Below are 12,584 nucleotides of genomic sequence, written 5' to 3'. Positions count from 1 at the left end.
AAATGTCAATTAAACCAGACGCAGCTGTTACATTAGGGTGACTAAGCCTATAACTTCTACAATGGTATTTAGTGAGTTATTTAACGATTTATAATATTGTTTACTTTTTCCCCCACAACAAATGAAAAGGTATTTTTATTCAAGACACACACTTTTCATAAATATGTGGTTACATAATGGAGAAAATCCCCAGGATGTGTTTCATTCAGGCAGTTATCTCGCCTGTGGGTTTCCACTGACTTTGAGCAGCGAACCCGTCTTATGAACCCGTCACTTAACCGAACTCTTCACATCAGGATGAACATCGCTGTTTTTCCAATGAGCCCGCAACAAGAATGTTATGCTTGAAAAGCTGCACATTTGACAGAACAACAGATACATCAGACAAATTGAAGAGGATAAACGTTCTTTGGTGGAGCACCAGGGCTGCCCAGATAGTGAGCGAGACCACAAACTGTTATGTCTGCTCACATTTACTCTGATCAAAGATCCGACTCCATCACTTACTTACATTACTTTCTTCCACTCATTGCTTCCTTATGTGAGGGCTGCATTTTGTGGCATTAGGCATTCCTCTTCGTAGTGTCCTGAAAGAATCGGACAATAAAGTGAAAAACAAACTCCCATTTTTCACCCAAACATGACATTGACATTCGTTTGACTTGTAATTCTAATGGGACCGTTTGAGAGAGTTTTTAACATTACGCAAGAGTAGGCTACTGGACAATGTAATGATGACACCATTTCTACATTTCCTGCAGTGCTGCATTAATATGATATGTTTTCAATATTGTAACTATTTTATTATATTTGGCTTACAGTTGTAGTGATAAAATATGATAGTATATGCTGATAATAGTCAGCATTAAGGCTGCAAGCAGCATTAAAGGGCCATTGCACCTTTGTGCACGTTGGGAGAACATGTCGGTGGTGGACATGGATTCTACTTTCGTAATGATTTTGCCACAACCAAATGCCAAACAACCCCATCAAAGAACCTGCTAGAAGAATTTGTCAAAGCAAGAAATTGACGTTTCCTGTTGCCAGTAGGTGGCGCTATGATGAAGACTGAAATTCAAGTAACAAGTTACAACAATCCACGGTTGATACAAATTAGCAACAGTGCTAACGGAGACAACATATAAAGCTGCACTAATCAGTATTTTCGTATTAACTGTGTATCAAATGATAATATATAATGAGAAAGGGGTCCTTCGTTGAAGAGAATTATAACCTGATTCTGCAGTTACCCTCATCTCTAAGGTCTTGTACAATGTCTCTTACATTTAGATATTGCAGCTGCACAGTTGGTCTCACGCTCACCACTCTAACCAACCTTGTGTCCAGCAGCAGCAGCAGGTATTATTTTCAGCTAAGAAGCTCTGATAAACCCGCTGTACTCTATCCTCCCTGTATAAAACACCAGACAGACACAATGAGCTAATAGTTAGTTAAAACAGTGGAACATTTAGCTGTCAAATACTAATGAACCGGAGAAAGAAATGTAACAACTTTAGGATACATTATGTCAGTGTTATGTTTTAGGCTAGCTTTGCTGCCCCCAAGCGGCAGATACAGCTTTAATACATGTAATTAAACCAATTATTAACATATTGGTAAACAAATGAGGCCAAAGTGGCAATGACTGATGTTGAACTGATCTTGATGTTTCCTGATGCAAGCAAAGATATTGTAACATAATTTTTGGGCATTTCTCGTTCACATCACATCACATCAACCGCTTAGGCACTGAAACCTCTAACGTCATTTAAGTTAAATTTAAATAACTACAGCATACTGCACACTGGACAACAAGTATAGAGCAGATTTTGGTGTGATCTGTTCAATATTGATAAAAATGCATAAACATGCGACCACTGCTCTGTAGCAGCTCTGGGCAGCGTGCATTAACGGTCATTCCACAGACCCAGCTCAATCTTCTTCTATGTCCTTGGATAAACTACAGCAGTGTTGGAAACAGGCAGGTTTGGAACAGGCACTGCACTAGTTTGTTACCAATACAGAGAGTGATACCATGCATGTGCAGTCATATGTAATACAGTAGGCACCATTGACAACATAATCTAATTCACTTTATTATACTGTTAAATAATAACAATGTAATTCACTTTATTTTTAGCATTAGTAACTGAAGCCATAACCTCTTAATCTTTATTATCTTTCACTGAATGACATGCTTAACCCAAAAACTGGCTCATAAGATAAAAATATCCTTGGGGTCTATTTTGCTACAGGTGCCGACTTTACATATACATATACATGTACACACATACAGCACTGAGGAGGGTGAAGGGGTTCCCTGACCCCTCGCTGTCCCAGTGGTGGACATCTGGGGTGCAGATGTGGATCTGTGTGTGTCTGTTGCAACAGAAGATGGAAACATCACGGCCTTGCCTTGGCTGAGTGAAATCCCTCCGTCCTCCTTCCCCTCTCTGTTCTCTCCTGCTGTTTCTGGCTCTGTCGGTTCTCTCTGTCCCTTAAACTCTATTTGTGTCTCAGCCTCTCTGTGCCTCTCTCCCAGTCTCCCTTTGAGCTCAGGACAACTATCACTTGGAAAGATTGATTGTTTCTGTGTTTATTTGTTCATTTTCCTGAGGGCAACAACCTGTAAATTTCCTGTTATTTAACGCATGCAACAAGGAGATATTTGCTTGTTTTCCACCAGTATTCTTTCAAAAATAATTGAATTTACTTTTCCCCATCTTCCCTGTGCTATAGGTGTGTTTGACAACTGTTCCCATTCGCTGAGTGAGAAGGGCTGGTCAGTAGGTATACGCACCGTGGAACCTGCCGGCACCAAAGACGCAAGGTTCTACTTCACACTGCGGACAGACCGAGCTGTGAAATCGACCACCATCTTTAGTCACCAGCGATACCGTGCCAGTGCCTGGACTCACCTAATGGCCTCTTACAATGGCCACAACATGACCCTGTATGTTGATGGAGCTAAGGTGTGTGGTTTTACGTGCATTGGTCAAACTTTCATTGGGTTGGGTTGGGTTATCTACCTCTGCATCCCTTTTAGCTTCTGCACCACCTCAGCGTACTACTGTGATAGTATGCATGACATATCACTGGACATAACCTTGTTAACCAACATAGACAAAATGTTAGACATTTTTTGTGGATAAAATTACACCTACAGAGATTGCTGGTCATCAGATCCATTACCATGACAACTGATAATTTGCCAGTGAATCTTGCATTGGGATTGAGTAAAACTACGACTTCCAAGGTCAAAATAACCTTTAATAGCTTGTTGCTTCACCTTTAAATTTATTAATGCCAGTTTGGAGACAATGGTTGTAGAACTGTGCGAGCGTATGGTAGTTTCTCATTGCTCTACTCCTGGCTTTATCAAGGATTTAAGTTTGGGCTAAAAGATTGTGTGTTTCAACTCAAGGACTGTGTACAGAGGGCCTGATAAGGTGTAGTAGAGTTGACAGCTTTAAAACCTGTGAAACCACACTGACAGCTGTAAAACTTTTACGACCGTTTAAGAGCATAAATCATCAATTATTTTGATAAAAACGAAGAGAGATTAGTTTCTGCTCTTCATCTCATCTTGGCTGTTCCTCCTCTGCTTTTCCTCTGTAGGTGGGCGAAAGCAACCTCCAGTCTGGGAATCTATACAGCCCCTTTATGAGGACCTGCAGAACCCTTTTCCTTGGCAGCAACCAATCAGATCAGGGCCACAGCTTCAGGGGCCATATTGGGGGAGTGGCTTTGTGGGGCTCTGCCCGCTCTCAGCAGGACCTACTGAAGCGGCCACTTCAGTCTGACAAGAGCGAGCCGGTCCTGGCAATGTGGGCTGACTTCACTAATGTAACTGCCTTTATTCATTTTCTACCCTGTTAGCTCTCTCCAGATGTCATCATATTATAAATTCTGACATTTTCTTTATTTGGGTTTTCATTAGCTTTACTTTTTTAACTGTTATGTGCTGTAATTGATTGGAATCCGTTTTGAAGTTAACTGAAATAGTGATGGATACTGGATACTGCTCTTAAATGATTTTATTACTGTTTCAGGCAGAACAGTTATGGAGTCCATATAAAGCTGGCCTCCATCCGATCGTTATCACCACTCCCGTCCCCGAACAAGAACTTGTGTCCTCGTTCCTGCCCCCCCCCTGCGGCCTGACACCCTGCGACAACACCGACATCATCTTTGGCTACAATAACCACTGGCAGCTCCGTGCCCCCAAGCGAGTTCGCTACCGGATCGTCAACCTGTCCAATGACGACGGTGGAAACCCCACTGTGACGGAAGCCCAGATCCAGCTGCAACACCGGGCTCTGACTGAGGCCTTTCGCCCCTACAACATCACTCTAGATCTGAGTGTACACACCGTCCGAAACTCCAGCCTCAAGCAGAAGTTCATCCTCAGCAACTGTCGCATCGGAAAGATCGGTAATCGCCAATGTGACCCTGAGTGCGACCATCCAAGAACAGGCCATGATGGAGGGGACTGCCTCCGACTGGGGCCGTGCTACAACTGGAAGAAACAGGATGGGGTTTGCAACATGGAGTGCAACAGTATACACTATGACTACGATGATGGAGACTGCTGTGACCCAGAGGTCACAGACGTCCTCAAGACCTGCTTCGATCCCGAGTCCCCTGACAGGTGAAGTGAACTGTTAAATCACTCTCATCTCTCTGCTGTTCTGAGTTTGTCTTTTTTTTGTAAACACTGAGTTCAGTCACTAATTATTTCCAATTGCTACCAAATTGTAGTTTTCTTTACGGATTACTCTTAGGCTACAGTCAATTAAACTTTCTGTACGTTTATTCACTTTAAACGCCTATCCGGAAATGGAAGAGATTATCCCCTATATCAAATATGGCGACATATCCATTTGTATAAACAAAGCAGGGAGATATAATTGGCTTCATTGGATAGACATAATGGAGAAAGTACCAGAGGGATTGCGTTAACGGTAACCCAGTAAGGACATCATGGTTATAATTATGACTACTTAAGCCCAGGGCTGTACAAATGAACAGCACAACATGTTACATGTACAAATTGGCACTCTCACGTTCCCCAGTGGCTTTAGAGGGCGCTCTGTGAAGCGGGGATGGTGGGTTAAGAGGCCAAAGAACACACTTATTTTTACTAAACAACTCAAGCGGCAGCCCACTGCTTTCCATTTAGTCTGACAGACAGGCTCATGCAGAGCTCCAAATAGCTTGCATGAAGTCTGGCCATGAGGTCGTCGGCCCAGGTTTTCAAAGACTCTATTCTTAATCCAAATTGTAACCCCAGGCTTTAAACTGGGCCACTCAACAGAACATGCGATTTGGAGCTATTTGTTTTAAATGACATATTTTAGCACTCAATGCTTCGGAGTTGACAGACTGTGACAGCTTAACACAAGGAAAGTTATTGCTTTTTTAAGTGTAGGATAGACACATAGACATTTGTTTCCCATTTATACTTTTGTCAAATAAATCTATCTTTACCAATATAGAGGATTTGTTACTACAACTCCTTGTGTTACAATAAAAGACTGATGAAATGCATCTCTGTCTTAATTACCAGTGATCTTAATAATACTGATTCCAAATCTATAAGCATTCTACACTGCTAGGAATTGACCTTTGTTGATAAATACTAGTCTGTAATCAGCCTATAATCTATAAAAACAAGTAACCTGGAGTATTGCTTCATTGCTTCATATTCTTTACCTGAAAAACAAGAGCAATACACTCAACCTTGAAACATTTTCGGCGTCTAAAAGACAAGCTTAACTTGACAGGTCCCAATGGCCAACAGAAAGACTCTGCTGTTGTACTGTCCAGCTCCCAGGTTTGAATTTGTGCAGCTGTTTGAATGTGACACACGCTGCTGCTGGAAAAGAACACAGGGTTTTGCTGATTTTCCCTGGAAGACACAGGTTAAAGTTAGGTAAAAGTTGAAAAAAAAGTTGGCCTGCATGTGTGTGGTCTCATTGCTTGGCCGCATGCGAGGGCCTCTTCAAACTGTGTCATGAGTAAATGTTAATTTATGTTGTCCTGTCACGGGCTTGGTGGGAAATACACAGGTAGACAGACAGGGAAAAGAAATTTTGGTTTAGTTACAGTCAGATGTTTCCCGTCTCAGCCTGAGCTATAGACCCTGCAGTGAGCAGATGGACAGCAGCAATCTACTCCATCGCTTACACAAACTGAATAACAGTTATTAAAGGGTCAATCTTATAAAATGCTCAGTGATTTATTGTACATTTAATTAGATTGTTGCTGCAAAACAATATTCCAAAGAAAATACATAGACCTTACTTACTTTTGGGCAATAATTCAAATTGGTTTTAATAATATGTGTCAAAGATTTGGAGACATAGATGTGTTGTGTTGATTTTAATATCCCTGAACTTTAATTTAGTATTGTATTTGCATGCGAGACTTTCACAAATAAGGCTTCGGCTGTTCAGGATTTCAAAGCTAAACTCCAGCCTCTCTATGTGTGTGCTCATATGTAATGTAAACCCTGCAGACCCTCCTTTAAAACACGGATGAATGGCCAACACACAGGAGACCAGGGTGTCATAAAAACTGACAGTAGCACAGGTCCTCTGGAAAGGTCCTGACCCAAGCTTGTTTACAATGGTTATCTGTGTGAGTGCTGCAACATGCCTACATGCATGTACATTTCCCTGCATCCCGATGTGCAACTTGCTGAAGCAGGGGATGTGACATTTTGCTGGCATTTCTGGAGCACTGAACCATTTTTATGTTTGGGATCTGGGTTTTTGATACCTCCCTCCCCCTTCTGTCTAAGTTCTTGGCCAAGTATTCTGATTGTGGGACCACATATGTGTGCAGCTGCTGCTGGCCAGTGCAGGGCCAGAGGTTTTTGAAGCCAGCTGCTGTCACGACACAGATTTGTTGTTGAGAGCCAGTTCAAGAGCGATGGGCAGGTACGCTGTACATTCTGGACGCAAAATGAAGAGAGAGGGGAGGTGAAAGATAGAGAAAGAGAGAGAGAGGGGCAAGGGTGGAGAGGGAGTGATGGTGTGGAGTGGGACACCATGTCCACTTATGCTGAGACACATGTCCAGGATCTGCTAACATTTTTTGGTTAGCAAATCCTGGAAGGTGCACTTCCGTGGAAAGAGCTCCAGGCAACTCCTGTGAGAGATTAATCCTGTTCCAACCTTGTTTGATGCTTTACATGCAAGTGAATCTCATGCATGATATTGTTTTTTAAGATCCAGGTTTATTCTGGTGAGGTTGCTGCATTGTTTCCCTGAATGGGGAATGCAGGTCCACATCTGTCTGCGATTCAGTCCTTCCTCATTACCGATTCTTTGGTGTTGCCAGGCTTATGCTTTATATGACAGTGAGTGTGCAGCACAGCTTGCTAGTTCATAGGGACATAATATTTTGATTGATTTGGATTGACATTCATTTCATTTCTCAGATTTCTTTTCCCCTTGCAGTGAAAAGGGTGGCAGATATACCACTCAGAAGCAGTTTTTCAAGTATATTTTCTCTAGCTAGCCAACTAATTATGCTAGCTTGGAAATATTGTCTCCAACTGACCTTTTTAATGGTTTTTAAATAGAATAAAACCCAAAAGCTTAAAAGGGCCTTCATTTTAATATAAAAATGTCATTATATTGGCCTAAAGATTGAGATGAAGTTAGCATCCTCACTGGTTCATGTGATCTATGTAGACGGCACAGAGATAAAGAAAAGTTTTATTCTTGTGTTGGAACGTAGTTATTCTTAGTATATTAAAAGTCTATCTCCTGCAGTTTAACAACCCCAAAGATCGCTGCAGCATTTTATTACAAACCAATGCAAAGTCAAGATGAACTTTAGTCGAGATAGGAATTATGAAAGGAGCAAAGGAGGAAGTCAGAGAACCAAAGCATGACCGTTCCAAAAGATGTTTATGTTTATCTTTGTAACCACCCGTGTAGTACCCGTTCTAAACTTGCCTATTTACTTGTCCTGTGTTAATGCTCTGGAGCGACTTCAGGATTGTTCCTTGTTATTAGTGAGTCCTCCTCAAACCATTCTACAATATACTGTCACTTTTTATTGTTTGCGTGCAGGACGTTGTGTGCAGAGCTTTTTTTAAACTTTACAGTTTATGGTGCAGACTACACAACTTTGGGTTCATCCTTCCTGGTTTATCTGCAATGAAGATTTCATAGTCAATGTTTCTCATACACTCAAACTGAATTTACTTTAATACTGTTCACATGTGTGGACAAATAACCCATGGTTATTTAGGTTGGAGGACACAAGATAAGGAAAATTGTTTCTAGCACAACCTGATATTTCTGCTTAACCCTCATTCATTCATACATAAAAGTTTGTTTTCACTTTTTCTGTCACAAGAGAAACTTGTGGGTTGTGAGTTGATGGTAAGGCTATCTCAGATGTTGGCTGGTTTTACTGGCGTATAAACTTCCCCAAATCCAATAAAGAGCAGGACATATCATATTGGGCCATCTTCCACATATTGAGGATGCAGATGTTCTATTGTGAACAGTTTTTTGTTGTTGTTGTAACGTAATCTGTCACTTCTTGTATGATATGCTCCTCAGCCTTGGAGGTAATGGATTAGCAGGACACATTGATGATTGCGTTGTATATCAGAGCAGAAAAACACACTGTTTTATCAATACAGTTTTGCTCTTGCAGTAATAAATAGAACAATAGACATTTAACATTATCTGTGAGTGATGGCATCCTCTGCTAGCACTGTATTCATCGAGACCCGAGAAGCAACTGTTTGGATTACATTTAATTTATGTAAACAAATAAGGCAAGACCCGATATGTCAAAGTATTTGACTGCTACTGGTGTGATATATTTAGTCTGCGCGTGGAAAGCGTGGAGAGTAAACTGTCAACGAATGTGTTTAAAATGGAAACACATCTTCAGTTTGACATGGTGACAGTGCTAGTGCTGACTCTGCTGTTGATACACACAGCGTTTGACTTGCCCACAAGTTGTAATTTTGTCAACTCATAACCAGGGTTTTTTTCTCTTCAATCATGTAGAGCCATTTATGCCTCTGCCAGGTTGGCTGTGGACTTCCACCGAGGCATCCTCTGAGTCTCAGAAGTTTTAGAGTCAACCCTTTAGTGGTCAACATTCTGTCAATTGTAATTGCACAGCCTGGGCTGATGGATGCTGCACGTAGCCTCAGCTGAACTCAGCTTCAGTCATGTAGGGAGAGCAGGGTTTCCCTGAAGCATCTTAAATCTTCAGCCTTATTTAGTCAGGCAACATGCCTGATAAAACACACCCTTATTTACAGTACTACACATACACATACACTACAGGAAGGGATTGCATCAGGGTTGAGAGTTACATGCAAAGCTCTTGGCTGATGAGCAACACATTTGGACAAATTTAGAGGTGAAGTGCCTCACTTATTGCTACAATGACAGAAGTGTATGGGTGGACGGGGATTACTTCATTTTATCATCCACAGATTTCTCCCAGCTGAAGCTAAGGTCTTACAGTCACATGCCCGCTTGTCTATTCTTCAAGCTATTGGAACAATCTAAGCAGCACAGAGCCAATGAGCAATTTAATGAGTTATCATATAATTTATATTTCTTATGAGAAACCAGCACTTTTAATCCTTATTAAGATTTAAGCATGCAGTTATATTCATAAATTTGGACCTACAGCCGTGCATGATCAAAAGCATACACTTTTATGTCTTTTTGAAGAAACCAACAGAAAACAAATTGTCCGAATACATCAACTAACTGAGGTAAATATTTAAGTATGGCTTAGTAATTTTATACAGTTAGCTCTACATCTGAAATTGTTCAGTCACATAAAACCTTAACTCCATGCTTGAGAAATACAACATGAAACAATAGTCCATTACGTTATAATCGTAAACCAAACGTTTTTCCTGTGTGGGAGGAAAGAGCAAAACTTCACAAACAAAATGATTCATACATTTAAAAAAAGGCTTTTTAACTGATTTGAACTTAAGGTATGATGGTGCACTGGAGGACTTGAAGACTTGCCAGTTGATTTTTATTACCATGTTCTGTCGATTAAGGCAATCACTGCAGCTTAGGCAAAACAAAATGGTCTCTATGCATGAACAGGCAGGGTAAACGGTAAGTTATCACAATCAGAGAGAGCGAGAGAATGGAGTGATGAGCTGCAGGGGGCAGTGGTTTGAACCCTGACTGATTCAGACAGGTATGATTTGAAGTTACAGAGAAGACACGACAGATTGAAACAAACTGTGATTCCCCAAGGGGAGACTCCCCTGAGTGCATTCATACCATCACCTTGAACAGAAATTATGTTCCTATGCTAGAAAGAGTCATGTGCAAATATTTTGCAATATACGCTTTTCGCTCCAAGCGCGCACCGAAGCAGCGTGAGCACGAGGAGAAGAGCTGAACTTGGGTTACAGGAAATGGAGTTAGCCAGGCTAATGAAAGTCTACCTCCAAAGCTGTATAGTTACACATTGCCTCTATTGTTCTTTTACAGTTATCTTGTACAGTTAAGTTAGAAATGTATTCTAAGTGAAACCAGTGGTTTAAACTCAACAACGTAAACAGCGCTCGTAACAGGTGCATTCAAACAAACTGAAGATATCGATCGGCGTAACAGGACCAGAGAAGAGCTGGAATCCAAGTGAAAACACCTTTGTGGATGGACCATAAAACAGGTGCTACTGAATGATAGCAGCTAGGCTAGTCTTGTTCTGGAGTTAAAAGCTTTGCACACTTTCCTCGTATTGGAATGAATATTGACTTGTGAAAATATTGGTGTAAATACAGAGGAACTGCAGAGTTCAGCGCATGTCTGGAAGCAGCTTAAGAGTAAGACAGAGTAATTGAAACTACATTTCTCTCTCTTTTTTACGTTTTAATGTCGGCAAATTCATAAACTCATGCATTAAACTAATATTCCCTCTCAGTGGTTTATAAATCCAGGATTATTTTCAGCACTTCAACACTTTGAGCCCACCATCTTCTTTTGAGATGGAAGAAAGAAAAATAGTAAAATACTCACTTTTAGCTTAAAAAAGTAGATCATATTTATATACTTGGCACATTACTGAAAGTTAAGAGGTGGTAAAAAGTTATACATTTGTAACTTAACTTCAATGTTTTCTAGTTTCCCAGGTAACATTAAGTTTACTCAGGTGTGCAACATAATCCTTATTTACCATGGACATAAATAATTATGGCTTCACCTTTTCATCCCAGATCACTTTCATGGATGCACATGTTATGCATCATTTATTATAAGTATTAGTATTACATTCTTATTCAGTATCAGCCGTTAAGTCTGTGTTTAGAGATTAAACTTGGCTTGAATTAAAATGATGAATGTATTGTTTTCTCTCTCCTTTTCTTTCTGCAGGGCCTATATGAGTGTGAAAGAACTGAAGGAGGAGCTTCTCCTGAGCGGAACCGACACACTCAATGTTTTCTTTGCCAGCAACTCAGTGCGTGAAGAACTGGCAGGAGCTGCAACCTGGCCGTGGGCAAAGGAGGCTCTAACCCATCAAGGTGAGTAGATTAACATCAAATTATATTAACATACATGTCAGAATATGTTTCTTGCTTCTCTCTCTTCTGCTTGTGTAAGGTTTTCTAATTGTCCCCTGCTTCCCCTTTCTTATTACCTCCATTTTCAAGTTATACCATTCTACCCTTCCAATTTCTCCATGTCCTTATTTACCATGTGCCTTTTTCTCTTTATTTCTTTTATCCATCCCTTCTTCTCCGCCTTTGCCCTCCACCCTTTTGTTGTTGGTATCCAAATAAGATGGGGAGAGGAAATTACGCTGGGAGAGATTTTCCCGGCACGTTGCCTCTTTCCATTTCCAATCATTAGGCCCCTTTTCACTGGAGAAGTCTAATCAGCACAACAACAACCAAACAAACAAATGGCAGTGTGGGCTCTGGACCACTGTTGCCACCCATGCCCACTTACCAGCTGTTCTTTATTTATGTAGGCCGTCCACTTGTTTCTTCTTGTGCCAGTACAGAGAAGTGAATGGACCTCCAGAGGAAGTATCTTTTGAAGAAAATGCTCTGGTGAAAGAATCCACTGACCTTGCAAGAAACAAAACGAGTTGATGTAGAGGAACATGATGATAATGAAACAATTTAAAACTAAACAGAGCCTTTTTACACAAGGTCAAATACACACATTAGTGGTGTATGGAATGGTATGTGAGGTACATACAACCCCCTCACAACCCTCAAAAGAAAAATATGATAATTAAATTTCAATTGGATTTTTCTGCTTCTTTTAGTTTTTTTCTATATGTGGAATGTAATACAGCTATTTAAGCTGTTTGATTCAATGAAAATAAATGTTAGCTGTAGCCATAACAAGCAAAACCCAGGTGAAGCTATATGTTCACAATACACCCACCAAATTAGCTTGCACGGATTAATTTCAGGTGTCTTCCAATTACATCCTTTTTATAATTTCATAAAATAAGAAAAAAAAAAAAAAAAAATGTATTACTACAATTGCTGTTCGGTTTCATTTCTATGCAGATGTCTCCTCAAATCTTAAGCACTTTCTGATTTATTT

At 40.5% G+C, this 12,584-nt stretch overlaps 1 protein-coding gene across 1 annotated transcript in view; it reads left to right on the top strand.

The window, feature by feature from the left end:
* pappa2 (pappalysin 2) overlaps window positions 1-12,584 on the top strand; it is a 69,792-nt gene that overhangs the window by 3,432 nt on the left and 53,776 nt on the right. The window contains exons 2-5 of the mRNA XM_034614556.1: window positions 2,740-2,972; window positions 3,619-3,846; window positions 4,053-4,651; window positions 11,397-11,545. Coding sequence (XP_034470447.1) covers window positions 2,740-2,972; window positions 3,619-3,846; window positions 4,053-4,651; window positions 11,397-11,545 — 1,209 coding nt within the window. The remainder of the gene's footprint in view (window positions 1-2,739; window positions 2,973-3,618; window positions 3,847-4,052; window positions 4,652-11,396; window positions 11,546-12,584) is intronic.

This window comes from Hippoglossus hippoglossus, chromosome 17, assembly GCF_009819705.1.
Source record: "Hippoglossus hippoglossus isolate fHipHip1 chromosome 17, fHipHip1.pri, whole genome shotgun sequence".
Lineage (NCBI taxonomy): Eukaryota > Metazoa > Chordata > Actinopteri > Pleuronectiformes > Pleuronectidae > Hippoglossus > Hippoglossus hippoglossus.
This window is presented reverse-complemented; position numbering and strand designations above follow the sequence as displayed.